The following is a 16,413-nucleotide window of genomic DNA, read 5'->3' on the forward strand; positions in this document are numbered from 1 at the left end:
GATTTAATCGTACTCTGTGGGGTGTTCAAGTTTGGGATATTTTTCAGAACTCAACAATGATCTGTACTTCTCCACAACTTTGCCTCTGACCTGTTTGGAGAGCTCCTTGGTCTTCATAGTGTTGCTTGCTTATACAGTAGGTGTTGCACTGGTGTTGACTCTGGGGCCAATCAGAACAGGTGTATATACATATATATATATATATATATATATATACTGAGATCATGTGACACTTAGACACTTAGATTGCTCACAGGTGGATCTTATTTAACTAATTATGTGGCTTCTGAAGGTAATGGATGGGGCTTCATAGCAAAAGGGGTGAATATTCTGGTTATTTTGCCAACAAGGGGCATCGTCCCCCCCGCCCCCCAAATTGCTTAATCCTTTTACTCAAGTAGGGTTTTGAATGCAGGACTTTTACTCGTGGGGAGTTTAACTGAGAACTGTGACACAAAGGTGTTGTGGTTTGTATCTCGCTGCTTTTATTTTGATAGTATGTTCCGGTTGTGTGTGGTTGTTTGGGTAACTTGACTTTTGTTCCTCCAGAGGCACCCTTCCCACCTGCTGCGTCGAGGAGTGATTGGACTCACCTGTTTCTGCTTTGCCAATCAAGCCGCCTACTTTAAGCCTGCTGAGACACTCCTCGACGCCAGAGTATACAGAGAACCTCCGTGGTATCAGCTTGGCTCCCGTTTGGTAACATTGTGAATTTTCTCTTGTGCATTTTGGTGAGTTTTTGTAACCGTGTCTCTCCTCCGTCTTTTTCAGTGCCTCCCGTGCCCTCACAGCCCAGCACTCTCTGGATGTCTTTTGTGTTCTTTTTGAAGGACTCTGGCAATTTTGATTTTTTGTGGATTCACTTGCCCCTTTGTTAAATAAATCATTGTTCTAACCTGCTCCGTTTCCGCTCCTGGGTTCCCTCTCTGCACCACACGTCACAAAAGGAAACATCTGAATGAGTAATATTTCTACAGTAGAAGTTGATGAAATGTCACATAATTGAGAAAATAAATGTTTCATCACTGTCATGACATGTGTTAGGAGACTTTAGCGGAGGAAGAGTGATGTCAGAGAAATCTGACTCAATTTTGAGGATGAGGAAGAAAGTTTGCTTTCCTTTCTTCTTCCTCTGAATTCTAAACTGTTCTGTCTACTACTGAGTATTGAAACGTGTTCGTAGAAAGGCTGCTGAAGAGAGACGAGGAAGTGAAACCAGGAAAACAAATCTGAGGCAGACAGTTTTAAAGACACATTATTGGTATGACATTTATCTGTAATCATTGGTTATACATTAACCCTAGGCCTTTTTTATATTTTATATTAATTTTTATATCAATGAAAAAAACAAATCTGTGTGACTAAATTCTTACATTTTTACATGTATCTCACCATAGCAAGTTGGAAGTTGACATATTCTGCCATATATGAAGAGGGGAGACTCTCTGGAATCTGGCAATATAAGAACCATGATGCTGGGGCATTCTGTCACTTCACAGCTGTCCGAAACATGTGGTTTGTGCCAGGCGGACATGATTGACAGTATTTTTTCATTATTGCAAGAAATTCCATTGATTCATTCACAAGTCAAAAATGTGTTTTATCTGAAAGAAACATGCAATATTTACATCTAAGATCATAGAAAAATAGTCACCCAAGTGCAATGATGTCCTCCAAGATAATATTTGTTTTTCAGTTTCAGTTATATATTGGGGGGACATTTTGGGCATTGGTGGGGGGGCACATGTCCCCCTCAATGTATATGGTGACTACGGCCCTGTCAGCATGCATAATTAGGCTACAGTTGTCTGGGTGCGCAAAGGTGAAGTGGCTGGTCTTGTCATACAAAGTTTGACGAGTGTCAACTGGACAATATGGAGATATTTGCATCTTGAAAGCTGGACTACAAATGTGGATAGACAGGGAGAAACACACGCAAGCCCAAGACGTGGTAAGATACGATATTCCTTACTATATGAAGTGACTGATAACAAGATCTGTATCATGGGTTGTAAAGAAATTTGTCAGGTTTTTATTTTGTAGACAATTGATCTGGATTTATAGCATGATGGGATGACAGCACAATGATGTGTGTGGCCCTGCGCTTTCATGTGATATGCGTGGCATTTCTGTGCGAGCCTGCATTCATGAGTAATCCATCCAACAGTAATGTGTGTGCAAAGCTGTATGAAAGCTCTGTTATACATCATTTCAGTGTAACTTTATCATTTTTTTTTCGCTATGAAAACATTGGATTACCAACAAGTGTCGGAAAGCTATAATTCTACTGTTTCATGTGATATGCGTGGCTTCTCGCTATGATGCACGGTCACGGTCAGGGTTTTTAATGTATAGCTGTAGATTTTTTTTGGTGGTGGTGGTGGTGGGGTGTGTGTGTGTGTGTGTGTGTGTGTGTGTGTGTGTGTGCAGTATTTCAATATTTCAAACATGCGGCTTTGTCCCTCCCTTGAAAAACACTAAAGTAGCAAAGGACTTTTATTTTGACAAAATTAACTGATGCAGAAATGCACAAATTGGTTCATTAAATATTCACCATAATGCAGTAAATCAAGTGTCTGATGCTCATATTCTTTTCTGGTAGACAACACCCAGATTCCCTGTTTCATATGTGTCTGCATCCAAATGTTAAAAACAAACCTAAGCCCTCGATTTAAAGTACAGTTTACCCAAATAAAGAAGTTTTAAGCAGCCTGAAAAAATCTTTCTACACACAGTCATACGTTTCGTACTGACGCAACTGTAGTGACTGTATAGATCTGAAACTAAACTAAACAATAAACAATATTCAATATACAGTATTTGTCTGTTACCATTCTGTACATGCTGTATATTGTATCTACCATATATACAGCATATAAAGTGTGTTTGGTTTATATTTCACAACAACGCAGATGATGGTGATATGTACTTATTAGAAATTGTATTTGAACTATAAAATGTGTAACAAATCATTTGTAGTTAAGAGAGTGTCACACAGAGGCTGCCATCTTTCTTGCATCAAATGAAAACATGCTACATGTCTTGTGGCTAATTTCCCCCCCAAATTTCAGCCATTTTGAAATCTTTCAACACTTTCAGATCTAATAAATATTTTTATTATTTTTATTTTTGTGTTTTATGTTTATGTTTTATTATGGATCCTCATTAGTCTTCACCTAAGTTCACCATTGTTCAAACAGTGGGTTTGAACAATGTTTATTTGGCTGCACAGAGTTTGTAATGACTCTTCATCCCAGTACCTTGAAAATCCATAACATATCTAATAATAATTTAGGCAGAAATAATCAGTTCACCTGTAAATCTACAGAACTGACATCACCATCCTGAAGCATCAACCCCTCATCGTAACACACAGCCTTGTCACCAGCAGAAGATGTTGGCGCCGAGTGTTTTTCAAACTATAGATGCGTTACATTTGTACATGTCATATGTATCATATTAACATTTCTATAGTGACATAATATATGAGCTGACTTGGAGGGGATGGTTAAAAATACCTGATACCTCCCCCAAACCCAAAGATTAAAAAGTATGTTATTTAAAAAGTTACTTTAAGTTACTCTGCACCAGATGGAAAAAAGACACCAAAGATAATTTTGTTCACAAAAACCTAATTGTGGTTTGCAGAATAACAGCAGACAGCAACCCTGATGAAGGCCTGCGTTGGTCTTTTTAATCTATATTGCCATGTCAAATAAAGGCATTTTAATTTTTGCACAAACCCTACGGTGTGGATAGTTTTTGAAGGAGACGTGCATTTTACATTTTTTGATTGAGAGCATACTTCACTTGTGCAATGAGCCCTTCACAAGATGGAATAAAAACAGTGCACCTGAAGTATCCAGAGAGCACTGATATGTGACTGAGACCCAGCAGTGCTTCTGCTCATTTGTCTTCATGCAGTGTGCATGGGTCGAAAATTACAGACCAAGAGGCAACAACTTTCAACCTCAGTGGACATTTGAGCCTAATGTTTGTAGCCTAATATTGCTTCCAGAATTTGTTGGAATTTAACTGAATCCATTCTTCCCTCTACATGTAAAATGTTCCCCGTGCCACTGGTTGCAACACAAGCCCAAAGCATCATCCATCCACCCCCGTGTTTAACAGTTGGACAGGTGTCCCTTTGCTCATTGTGTCCAGAAAGTTCTGTTTTACCTTCATCAGTCCACAGGACTTGTTTCCAAAAAGCATCAGATGTTCAGATGTTCCTTTGCAAACTTGTGAGGCTGAATGTTGTGGTGAGGACACAGGAAAGGTTTTCTTCTGATGACTCTTCCATGAAGGTCATATTTGTCCAGGTGTGTCTGCACAGTAGAACAGTGCACCACCACTCCAGAGTCTGATCAATCTTCCTGCAGGTCTTTTGCAGTCAAACAAGGGTTTGATTTGCCTTTCTAACAATCCTACGAGCAGCTCTCTCACAAAGTTTTCAGCTTGACCTCCACAGTTCCTGTTAACTGCCATTTCTAAATGACATGACCAACTGAGGAAACAGCTCCCTGAAAACACTTTGCTGTCTTCTTCTAGTCTTCATCAGGTCTTTTAGTTTTCAGAGTGCTAGGCAGCTGTTTAGAGGAGCCCATGGCTGCTGATTGTTGGGACAAGCTTTCAGGAGTCAGTTGAAATTTGCATCACCTGGCCTTTCCTAACGATGACTGTGAACAAGCCAGAGCTCCAACAAGCTCATTAAGGTCTGAGACCCTGGTAACAGCTGTCTGAGAGCTCAGATGTCTCAGGGTGCCCAAACTTTTGCATTGTGCTCCTCTTTTTTTTTTTACTCTAAAATTGTAAAAACAAAATTAATATTTAAATTTTGCTTGAAGTGTTGAAAAGCATGTTTCATCTTTAACTTCATGCCTTTTGGAGATCAGTTCATCTTCTACTCACTTAACTGTTCACAGTAAACAAAATTTTGACCAGGGGTGCCCAAACTTTTACACGCCAGTGTATAATGTTTCTAGAGATGGAAGAAGTACTTGCGTTTCTTACTTTAACTCTTTGAAACCTGGAGTGACATCACTTTTCTTTTGCCACTTTCAGACGCCTTTCGCACACTGAGAACAAACATATGAGTCTCTAGATAATTTTCACACAGCTGTTTCTCCACCTGACCTTCACATGACACCAGATGTGGTTCTCTACAGAACGGAGCGAGTGTAAAAGTCCTGCTGGAGGCACCCTCAGGCCTCACTTCTCTCTGTGACAGGGCTGAGAATGTTAAAATGAAACATATTCTAGTTACCAAAATGTCCACGGTCAAAAAAGTGCTGATGCACTGAAATCATTTTCACCCAATTTCTTTCACAAACATGGGAAAAAAGGAAGAAAAAAGGCATTGAGCAACAAGGTAAGAAATGTCCCACAAAAAGACAAAAGCTAGGGGAAAGCTATATTCATTGTTATTATTATTACATATTTAAAATTATTACAATTTTAAAGCAGTTCTTCCAGGTCATCTCATTGTTTTAACTTTCTGACTTTTCTTTCCTTTTTAAAAAATGTTTCTAAACTAATTTCTTGTAAATCTTTTGGTTTTATTTCTTGGTTCATTGCTCATTGCCTTCTTCCTGTTTCTGGAAACACGTTTTTTGAAAGAAATCAAGCCAATTTGGTGTCAGGTATCAAAAGCTTAATGAGAGTGGTAATACCACAGTGTGAAAATACTCTACATCTTAACAGACTCAAATTAATCCCAAGTCACTGGACACACGCAGACGTACCAACAACTGATGCTGTTGTAGTGTGTAACACACTGATGGCACTTTATATTCATTATCACCACCTAGTGGCTGATTTGTGTTTGTTCACCTTTAGATTTATCAAACCTTACATCACACACTTATAAATTATCGACATTCTGATTTATTCTTTTTAATTTTAGTTTAAAGAAGGAATCTGCTTGTTTTAACCCTTTGAAATTTCTTTCAAAAACACTGAAGGCAGTGAGCAACGAAAGAAAAAAAGACCCAAAAAATTTGCAACAAATAAATAAGAGAAAATTAAAAACGAGAAAACCAGTAAAAAAAAATTTAAAAAAATAGTAAAAACAAGAAAATGACCTGAAAAATTACAATAATTCTGTACCATGATTTTAAATATGTAATAATAAAATTTTAAGATTTTTTTCCCTAGGTAGTTTTTAAAATATTTTCCTGTCTTGTAAGCTATTATTTTTTCTTACCAAGTTGCTTTTTGCCTTTTCCCCGTGTTTTTGAAATAAATGGCACCAGTGTGCTCAGGGTTCAAAAGTTTCAATACTTGAGAGGCGTCTGAAAGCTTCAAAGGGTTTCTTAAGTTAAGGAATACACAAATACAGTGCTGCCATTTTGGAAAACAACAACAACAACCAGCTTTAATTTTAATCTTTTTATTGGTTAGGTCATCCTAATTTCATTTCAAATATTTAAATTAAAAGTTCTTTTTAAATATTGTCTTTAAAGAGGAAAGCATAACTAAAAGCAAACTCATTCACGCATTTAAAATGTGAAAACAAAACAAAACAAAAAAAAAATCAAAGTTCCTCCTACAAACACTCGAATCACAACATCAAACACAAAATAATTGAAATGTAACACACTATACACAACTCAATCTAGGAATCTTTAAAGAACTGGTGCAACATGGGGCCAGAACAAACACACCGGTGCACTCCTTTATGTTCATCCAGTCAGGTGAGCCATCGGTCCGTCTCTCTGGTACGTTCATGTCTCTGAAATCTCTCTGGGGTTTCCCGCGGGGTTCTCCAGGGGCCGATTGAGGGCTGTGATTAGATGTGGGTGGGCGTCGCGCAGGTAAGGCCGGTCACGATCATGGCTTCTCGTTGTTTAAAAACCAAAGGTGTTCTCCCCGCTGTAAGCCACGTATAAAAAGCCGTCCTCGTCCTTCTCCTTCTCGTACAGCTGCCCCATCGTGATGCTGCGACAGGAAGAAGACACAACGTCGTTATTGATCGGGACAGCTGATTGGTCACACCAGCTGTGTGTGTATGATCTATCTTCTTCCTCTGAGCCACCTAAACACCACAAACACACACACTGTAGTTTATTTCACTCAGTCCCACACACACCGTCCTGCTGACATAAACACTCACTGCAGCACCAAATGTGGATTAATCCACCACTAAAAATTGCCCCCAACAAAGTCACTATTCCCTCCCCTTTGTTTGAGAAAAACTACAGTAAGTTGCAGCTAATTAAATTAAATCATAGATAATTTCATGTGAGACACATTCAGTCATCAGTTAGTTTGTTAAATTATCTGTTGGGCAAAAAAAGTCTCTTGAGTGTGCCTAACTTTCTGCTGAACTACTAGTAACTAACAATTGTTTCTTTTGTATTTAAGTGCTACCACTACTACTGATAATATTTAAGATATTTCATATTTTTTTCTTGTGTCTTGCAATTTTTACACAAACCAGAACCTCTTTGCAAATATCAAGAAATTTTTTGCATTTTTTTGGAAAAGCTGCAGCAGATTGATTCTGTTTGGACCAAAAATAATAATAAAAACTTTGGAGCAAGAACCTGAACGTGAACATTTTGTTCAGATTAACCACTTAATTATATCCTTATTCCCCCCATTAAGTAGCTTTAAGGTTTTAAAATACTCTTTACACACCGAGAGAGAATTACATATTTCATATCATCTCGTTCCAGCTCTTCATTGATGCCTCATGATGTTTAAACCAACACGTTCTCATCGCAACTCGTCAAACATCACTGTTTTGTCTGTGAACTTTAACGTCTAAATATGATGCGCTAGGTCTGCTGCATCTGCTGTTGACGTTCAAAGACACCATATCAATTTACACCGGTTACATGCATCGTCTTTTCAAAAATATACTTCTGTTTTCACAGGAAATGTAAAGTTTCTGCTCATTAGATGCACAGTGTTTTTAAAATAAATGTATGTCTGTAAAACACCTGGTGTTTATGTTATTTCGTTGTGCAACACAAGCACATGGTTAGGTTTAGAAAAACACATCATGGTTTGGCTCTACGTTCAGAGGTATTGAACGGGGGACTCCTGGATGAAAGTCCTGGGTTTGTTGGACTCATCCACCTTCTCTCCTGCTCGCCTGATAGGGACTTTCCAGCTCCTTATCTTACTCCGTTACCAGCAGTGTTTCAAACCGATGCCGTCTGGCAGCGTATCAACCCGCTGTGAAAGGTGTCTGAGGCTGAAATCACTGACAGAACACTGATATCTGAACAAGAACGGGCTGTTCAACCTGAGAGGAAAAATCCCAGACTTTGTTTTTCAAAGCTGCATCATTCCATCCACTGGTAGTATACTGGATTTCTTTTTTTTTTTTAAGATTATTTTTTGGGCTTTTGCCTTTATTGTATATTGACAGTGTGAAAGGGGGTGAGAGAGAGCGCGGGGGGTGACATGCAGAAATGGTTGCAAGCCGGAGTCCAGCCTGCGACTGCTGCAGCGAGGTATTGCCTCTGTACATGGGGCGCTGGCACTATCCTCTACGCTACCGACGCCCCAGTATACTGGATTTCTTGTGGATAATTTGATACATATTTTCCCAAAATGTACATATTTGGTATCTTTGGAAACACTGGGGTCTCCTCTCCAATTTAAAATAAAATTTACTATGAGACGAATGTTCGTCTGTCTGAACAACATCAGTTTCTAACAACTGACCCACTGACAGGTTACTGAGATTTCAGCAGTAAAACTTGAGAAGAAAGTAAAAACTAAACGCTCAAACAGTTCTGTAACTGGAATCTGAGAAAAAACATGAGTCTCTAGATAATTTTCATACAGCTATTTCTCCACCCGACCTTCACATGGCACCAGATGTGGTTCTCTACAGAACGGAGCGAGTGTAAAAGTCCTGCTGGAGGCACCCTCAGGCCTCACTTCTCTCTGTGATGGGGCTGAGAATGTTAAAACTAAACAGTATTATAGTTACCAAAATGTCCATGGTTAAAAAAGTGCTGATACACTAGCATTACATTAGCAGCACTTTTTGTTTGCACACCAGGGTTCCCCCAAAATTTAGTGGACAAAGTTTCAAAACTTTTCAAGGACCCATAATATTGTTTTCTTGCCCCATGGCATCAAACTCTATTCAAACATGATTTCATCTAGCTGACATGCACGGAGAAAAAAAACATACATGAAGGCAAACAAAATGTTGTCACATGTCGACGCAAATTAAAGCCCCGTTACATCCACTAGCTCATGTAGCAGAGTGGACACCTCATGTACAAAGGCTTTGGCCTTACCGCAGTGGCTGTGGGTTTGATTCCAACCCGTGTCCCTTTGCTGCATGTTGTTTCCCCCTTTCAACCTGAATCTGTCCTGTGTAATAAAGGCAGGAACGCAGAAGCACATTTGCTGTTTTTTTTTTTTTACATTACTCGGAAAGTTATCCAGGCAAGATTACTGCAACAATTTCATTACACACAACAAAATTTTATGTTTTTTTCCAAAACTTTGCATGACTTCTTCAGGCCTGGAAAATGCAGTGGTTAAATTCCAAAACTTTTCCAGGTTCTCAATGACCATGGGAACCCTGTGGGGCCCATTCCTTCAGTAAAAACCATATCAAATGTGCATTAACACTAAGACAGCCTGTCTTTGAAATGCTGGAGAGTCTGGGGAATTATTTAATTCAGTTCAATTAAATGCATTTGTTACATGAAATTATAATTATGATTTCAATAAGCAGTGTCACTGTTGATGAGGACAAGGCCCCAGTAAAATCACTGGGTTTGCCTCCTGTCCGCCCGCTCTGTAAACAGGGCAGAGCCAAACAAACCATGCTGCGCCTGCGTCTGAGAGACTGTGGACAACTGGTCGAAGCTGTTCAGTATATTTACTGTGAGTTTTTAAAGTGTGGAGCTCAAACAGGGTTTTTATTATCACCAAAATGTTTAATGGTACTAACCATCTGGAGTTTTACTGCTTTCTATTGTAAAACTGGTAAAAGTGTCATCTCTAAAAAAGTGCTGAGTAATGACTGACTGGTCAGAGAGGAGTTAAACTGGGTGTAACCACAGTCACACTGGGAGCTGTAAGAACTGTGTCACTGTTACATCAGCCTGAATATCCAGTTCTTACAACACATTAACTCAGTGTGTTTTATTCTCCAGTTAATATTTTCCAGGTGAGTACTCAAACATATCTATATGGCAGGAGGAGCTGTGTTCAGAAGAGACAGATATCTACTGAAAAGCTTGTTGGCAGCCTGTAAAAGGTCATCATGAAGAGACTGTGTAAGACAGAACCACCAACACGAGATGAATGAATGAAGTATATGATATGGAACTGTTAACCCACAGGATGAGGACTGAGATCGAGTCACTGACTGTCACAGGGATGGAAAGCTTTTGAGAGACAGGGCAGTCAGGACCTTTTTATTTATCTGTTTACTTATTTCTGTTTGTTTGTATTTCTCTTTTTTCTTTATCTTTTTATTACATTTTGTAAAAACAATAAAAATTAAGTGTGTTCCTTCAGCTGCTTTGATCAACTTATTCTAAACATATATTAGTTTGTGTAAATCTGCCCTATAAAGGAGCGCTGACACACTGAACCATGACAGTGAAATAATTGAGATAAGAAGCCACACGGGAAATTAAACGGAGACAGAGTCACTTCATCCAGACTGCGACGGCGTATGAAATTAAACACAGCCCGTCCTGATAGAAGCCATAAATGTGGTTTGACTCAACTTTTATCTCAACTTGCCTTTATGAGCATGAAGGAGTTTGTGTTCTGTGGCGGATCATTACAGAGCAGATAGCACAGAAATAAGGTTACGTCCTTGCTCCTGATGTTTAACACAGAATCATTACAGAGCTGCATTTATAAGATGATCAATCGAAGGAAAATTAATCTGCAACTATTCTGATAATTGATAACTGATAATTGCTCAGTGAGTAATGCCAAACATTTGCTGGTACAAGCTTCTCAAACGTGCAGATTCACAGCTTTTCTTTGTCGTATGTGATATTTAATAAAATATATTTTAGTTTTGGACAAATTCAGCAATTTGAAGACGTCACTTTGTCCTCTGCTAGGTTGTGATGGACTACATTATAATTCTTTATAAATTAAATCACAGAATAAAAGGGTTTAATCTTCCAGTCTATTCAATGAACCGGAGGACTCCTCACGCTGTGCATCCTCAGCCCAGGGATAATAAATGAGCCCCTTTTCACACACACGTTGTTAACCCTGTGTTAACCTCTGCCCAGAGCTGTGCGACTCACACTGCACTTCTAAAGCCTCATTTCCACCAAACACTTTCAGTATGTACCCTTCAGACATGGCACCTAGACCGCTGGTCCGCTTAGCCTTCCAACAGCAGTCAGGACTCTTTACATGTAGGTTGTGACTGGCTGGTTGTAACCACGTCAACCATGTAACTAGCATGAAATCATATTACGCGAAACAGCAGATTAATACTAACCATAACACTGACTTCTAACAGCCCTGGGTTGAATGTCCACTGGGACTCGTAACAAATGTTTACATACTAAAATGATGAATGAGCAGCAGCAGCAGAGAACAGTGGAGAAAAAGAAAAAAGATTGTTTTTCCTTTATGTGAGCCTTTTCCTGACATATTGTTGTTTTAAGTTAGCTTGCTGTTGGATACCTCTGGTGTCAGTTAGTAGAAGCTACGCAGGGCTGGATACAACGACTTTGTACAATATATTGATATATTTCCAAACAAAATATATGAATGAATTAAAAATCAGTGCTGAATACTGATGATAATTACTGCAAAAACTACCTATAACATTCTTTAATAATTACTCCGGCCCTGACCTGGACTGAGGCACCGTCTTGTCCACGAACAGGAAGATGGCCTTCTCTGAGGGCAGCTGGATGCGTTTCCTGATGATCCACATGAACTGAGCCACTGTGATGTCAGAGGGCACCAGGTACTTCCTCTTGTCGATGTCCACTATCTGTGATCCAGACACTTTCTCCACAATCACCTGAGGATTAACACACACACACACACACACACACACACACACACACACACACGCACGCGCATTGATTACAGATCAATACAGTGACGGGCACGCTGCTGTGAATCAGCTGTGAGGTCACAGAGGTTTCACTCACCGGGACCCTGTCAGGGTACTTGTTGCGGATTTTGGCTGACTCTATGCATCGATGTTCTGGTGGACAAAAAGCAACACTGATATTTAATCATGTGAATATTTTGCACTGCAACAGAAACACACATCTCTGAGGATGAACCTCCTCTTCCTTCAATAGAGATAAACCAGTGATGGAGACGGATCAATATTTAACAGCTGAGGTGAGACATTCACAGGCAGCTGCAGCGGATTTAGACGCACTGAGACCACAAGAACGAATCAATCCAGACACTCAGAAGGTGAAAGTGCATCATCAATAAAACATCTCCGCATTAACTCTTCGTGTAACTATCAAACTGGCAGCCTCTCTGACTGGAATCCTGCTGAAACACATTTAACGATTATTTACTGTAAAATTATCTGGTTATTATTTGCTCAAAAGAAAGTGACTCATCGCCAATTAATAATCATATAGAAATCTATTTTCTGTATTTCCTTCATTTCTTTTTTTAATCAGAATTATGAATGAAAAGGCTGCATAAATTAAAATTATATTTACTGTAAAACACAGGGTGTTTTTGCTGCTGATCAAAGTAACTGATTTTGAAGAGTCCCTAAGTGGACTTATAATTATATTTTCTGTAACCTCCCACACAGTGCAATACATCCTTTTAATTTATAACTTCATTTCTTTGCGGACCTAACTCCAAATTGTGCACACTTAAAATGACATAATTCTTTTATTTTTATGTTGGTACTTGTGTTTGATGTCTGTTTTTGCACTTAATTAGAGAGAGAGAGATAACTCTCACAGCAACAGAGCATGACTGAATCACAACATGCTCTGTTGTTGTGACAGCTATCTGTCTGTCTTCAGCTCTGGTTACCTGTAACAGGTATTATCATGACACAAAATAAATCCCTCTTAACTCCTCTGAATTTTCGGCTCCAATAATCAGGATTACACGTTAGTCTTAACCAAAGAGCAGGACGACTAAAAGACAAGCTCTGACAACACCTCTGAAACCAAACATAAAAAAAACAAATAAAATAACAGAAAACCTAAATGTATATACTAAATGATTAAATGAATAAAGGACTGCCTAATAGCTAAATAAATATATATATAATTTGAGGATTATAATTTATTGGGCTGTTGGTTGAATTAAAAAAACAAAATACATTTGAAGATGTCACCTTAATGTTTGTTCATAATTTTATTGTCAGTTATAATACTTAACTTTTACAGTACCTGCTTTTTTATCTTTTATTTTCTCTCCCTATGTTTCTTGATTACCCACCAAAACACCATATTTACTGTCTTTCTTTTTACTAACTTCATTTAATTATAATTTTATTAATTAAAAACTAATCAACTGTCTGATCAATACTAAAAATAATCCTGAGCTGCAGCCTTGTGGTGGCACATACCTTACACAGTTAGTGCGCAATATGAAACTGGATATCTGGATAAAGAACATCCTCCTTTTCACAGGAGCAGAGGGATTTATGGGTAACGTAGTCTCAACACTGACACCAACAATAACAATATGCTGGAGAGATGCCAGCTGCCATGTTCTCTTTAGTTTTTTAGATTTAACATTTCAAAGCACTTAAAGATCTTTATGTCTCAATATTATTTCTCAACAGCAACAAAACGGAGCTCATAACAGCACTGGAGCCTCTTTTTAAAGTCTGATTGACACTGGCATCAGATCAGCTGGCCTGTCAACAGGAAGTAGATATTGATTATGAATTTTGGATCATTTAAATACCAGATATGTTTTGTTTTCAGATAAATAACTGTGTCCTGTGTCTCATATATGTTATCATGAATAACTTTTAGTTCCAACACTCCTTTTAACAAAGTAAGCTGATTAAAGGAATCATTTCAACTTCTGTTAACTTCTCAAACCACTTATTTTTGTGTATAAAATCTGTGGATTTATTGACAAACAACTGAACTGATTACATAAAAGATAAAATTATTGGATGTAAACCAGCCTGCAGGCCTGAAACTGTTCTGCCAAAACAACTTTAGTCCCGTCCTGGTGACGCCTGTCAGGCCTCCAGTTTATACCAAGTGGACAAAAAGGATAAATATAATATTTATGTATATAAAACATCCCAGTTTTAATCCCCAGCTGCTCAGTGTAACTAAACGGAGGCTTTAGCAGCTTAATGTGTTTCCTCCGTGTTAATATCCACCATCAGCCTGAAACCAGGTCGTCGTCGCGGCTGAAATAGGAACAAAGACACGATGCTTTGTTCACCTGCATGGAGCCAACACTTCTGATTCAAAGTGGAGACATGGAAACAGACTTTTACATGAAGTGACATTAATGTTATCGGTTATATTTAATGTGTGTCGGCACAGCTAACTAGCTTACAGAGCCTCCTCCTTTAGACAAAAGCCTGAAGGACAGGCCACTGTGAGAGCCCGACGGGCTTTAACAACGCTTTGACCAAACATTAAACCCTAATTTATTTCCCCATGAGGCCAAATAAACGGTTTCACTTGAGAAAATGAAACTGCGTGGACATTTTTGATATCCATCAGAAATAGCAGCTCCTCCCTCCTCCCTTACCCAACGAGTGATCCTCTTTGAACATCCATTTCATGTTTCCGGGCTCTTTGTCGCTCGATGCAGCAGATTAAACTCGACTCAGGGTTTAATACACAGGGTTAAAAATATATTTATGTTCTTGTAAGTTGTCCTTTTAAACCGTGGCTCTCTCAGTTACCGTGTAACGGTCACACAGCTCAGCTCCAAACAACAAACAACAATCTGCTCTTCACTATCAGCCCCGGCGGTGACGTCACACCCGGACTCTTCCATTCCGCAGCACACAGGAGGGGGGGAGCGACGGGGACGGAAACGGGACGCTCGGACTTTTTCACATTTAAATGAAAAAAATTAAATAGGTTGATTTCTTCCCTTTAAAGCACGTTGGCGTTTATTGTTTAGAACCCAACTTTTACATCATATCTGCATTTCCTATGGCGTCCTTTTAACATAGCTCCCTGTTAGGTTTGGTCATACCCACTGTGAAGAACATAAACATACCCATATCCTGCCTCTGTAGGCTTCAGGATCAATACTGTCACTATCGATTAATCTGGGTTTTTTAATCATTGAAAATATAAGGTAATAGGGGAAAAATGTCAATCATAAAACCCCAGAGGCTGAGGTTACTGCTTCAATTGTTTGTTTTGTTTAACATAAAATCCCCCAAACAAGTGGTGCAAAGTAAATAAATACATTTAGGGACTGTTCATTACTTAGGGAGTGGTGCAAAAAGGGGGGAGGCATGTCAAATATTATTTAACCACTGGGGAAGAAATTAGGTTTTGTATTTTGGTTTAAGGGGGGCATACAAATTTAAATGGTTGTATTTTGTATTTATTTCATTGCTGATTTTTTTAGAGAAAACATGCCTCTTAAGGCATGAAACATTCCCAAAACATGCCTTGGAGGGTATGTTTTCTAACCAGGAGCAGTTTTAGCTGGTTGTAATATACAATCCTCACCACTAGATGACACTAAATCCCCTAAATCAGGGGTCTGCAACCTTTGCCATTAAAAGAGCCATTTTTGACCAAGAATAATTTGAAAAAATCTGTGTGGAGCTGCAAAACATGTTTGAGCCTTATAATCAAGGTAAATAGCCCATTAAGTCTAAATTAGCGTATACTTATGGTCTAAATAAGCATTTGTTAATATGTTTTACCACAAGGTGGACACTGTGCAGGGCACTATTTATGATTATTTGGTACTTAAATTTTGCAGAGCTGGCAGTGAGAGCAAACAAATCTGTCCACACACTACTACATTCTCTATTTTATTCAATTCACTTTTTTGGATTTGGCATCCATAGCTAACCAGCCACTGCTATCGAGGTTCAGCAACATTTGGATTCATAGAATGAATTTCCATAGAATTCTTTTCTCAAAGGCTCAAGGAGCCACTGGACAGGGGCTAAAGAGCCACATGTGGCTCCGGAGCCACAGGTTGCCTACCCCTGCCCTAAATCTTACACATGGCTCCATACTTTAAGGAATTAACAGCCCATCTGTGGCCCTCCTAAGGTGTTTTTTGATGATGATGATGATGATATGCAAGCCTGTTCACACTGTGCAGGCCACAATCAGTGGTCGCACATATAAACACATGTGCGTGCATATACGCATTCATATTTTACATATGAAGCAGTGGCTTATGCATTTGTCCTTCTCAAACAAACAAGTAAATAAAGAAATGAATACATAAAATAGAACCTAAATAGACTCTTTTGTCTGTGTTGGTAGG

At 38.8% G+C, this 16,413-nt stretch overlaps 1 protein-coding gene across 1 annotated transcript; it reads right to left on the reverse strand.

The window, feature by feature from the left end:
* Window positions 1-6,375: 6,375 nt before the first annotated feature.
* Window positions 6,376-14,926, reverse strand: LOC117251716 (gamma-aminobutyric acid receptor-associated protein-like 2). The gene is made up of 4 exons (XM_033618238.2): window positions 14,692-14,926; window positions 12,126-12,181; window positions 11,820-11,992; window positions 6,376-6,939 (listed from the first exon to the last, which is right to left on the reverse strand). The coding sequence occupies exons 1-4, from the start codon at window positions 14,723-14,725 to the stop codon at window positions 6,849-6,851; spliced, it is 354 nt and encodes a 117-aa protein (XP_033474129.1). The 5' UTR covers window positions 14,726-14,926; the 3' UTR covers window positions 6,376-6,848.
* Window positions 14,927-16,413: the final 1,487 nt, after the last annotated feature.

The sequence above is a fragment of the Epinephelus lanceolatus genome, chromosome 2 (assembly GCF_041903045.1).
Source record: "Epinephelus lanceolatus isolate andai-2023 chromosome 2, ASM4190304v1, whole genome shotgun sequence".
Classification (NCBI taxonomy): Eukaryota; Metazoa; Chordata; class Actinopteri; order Perciformes; family Serranidae; genus Epinephelus; species Epinephelus lanceolatus.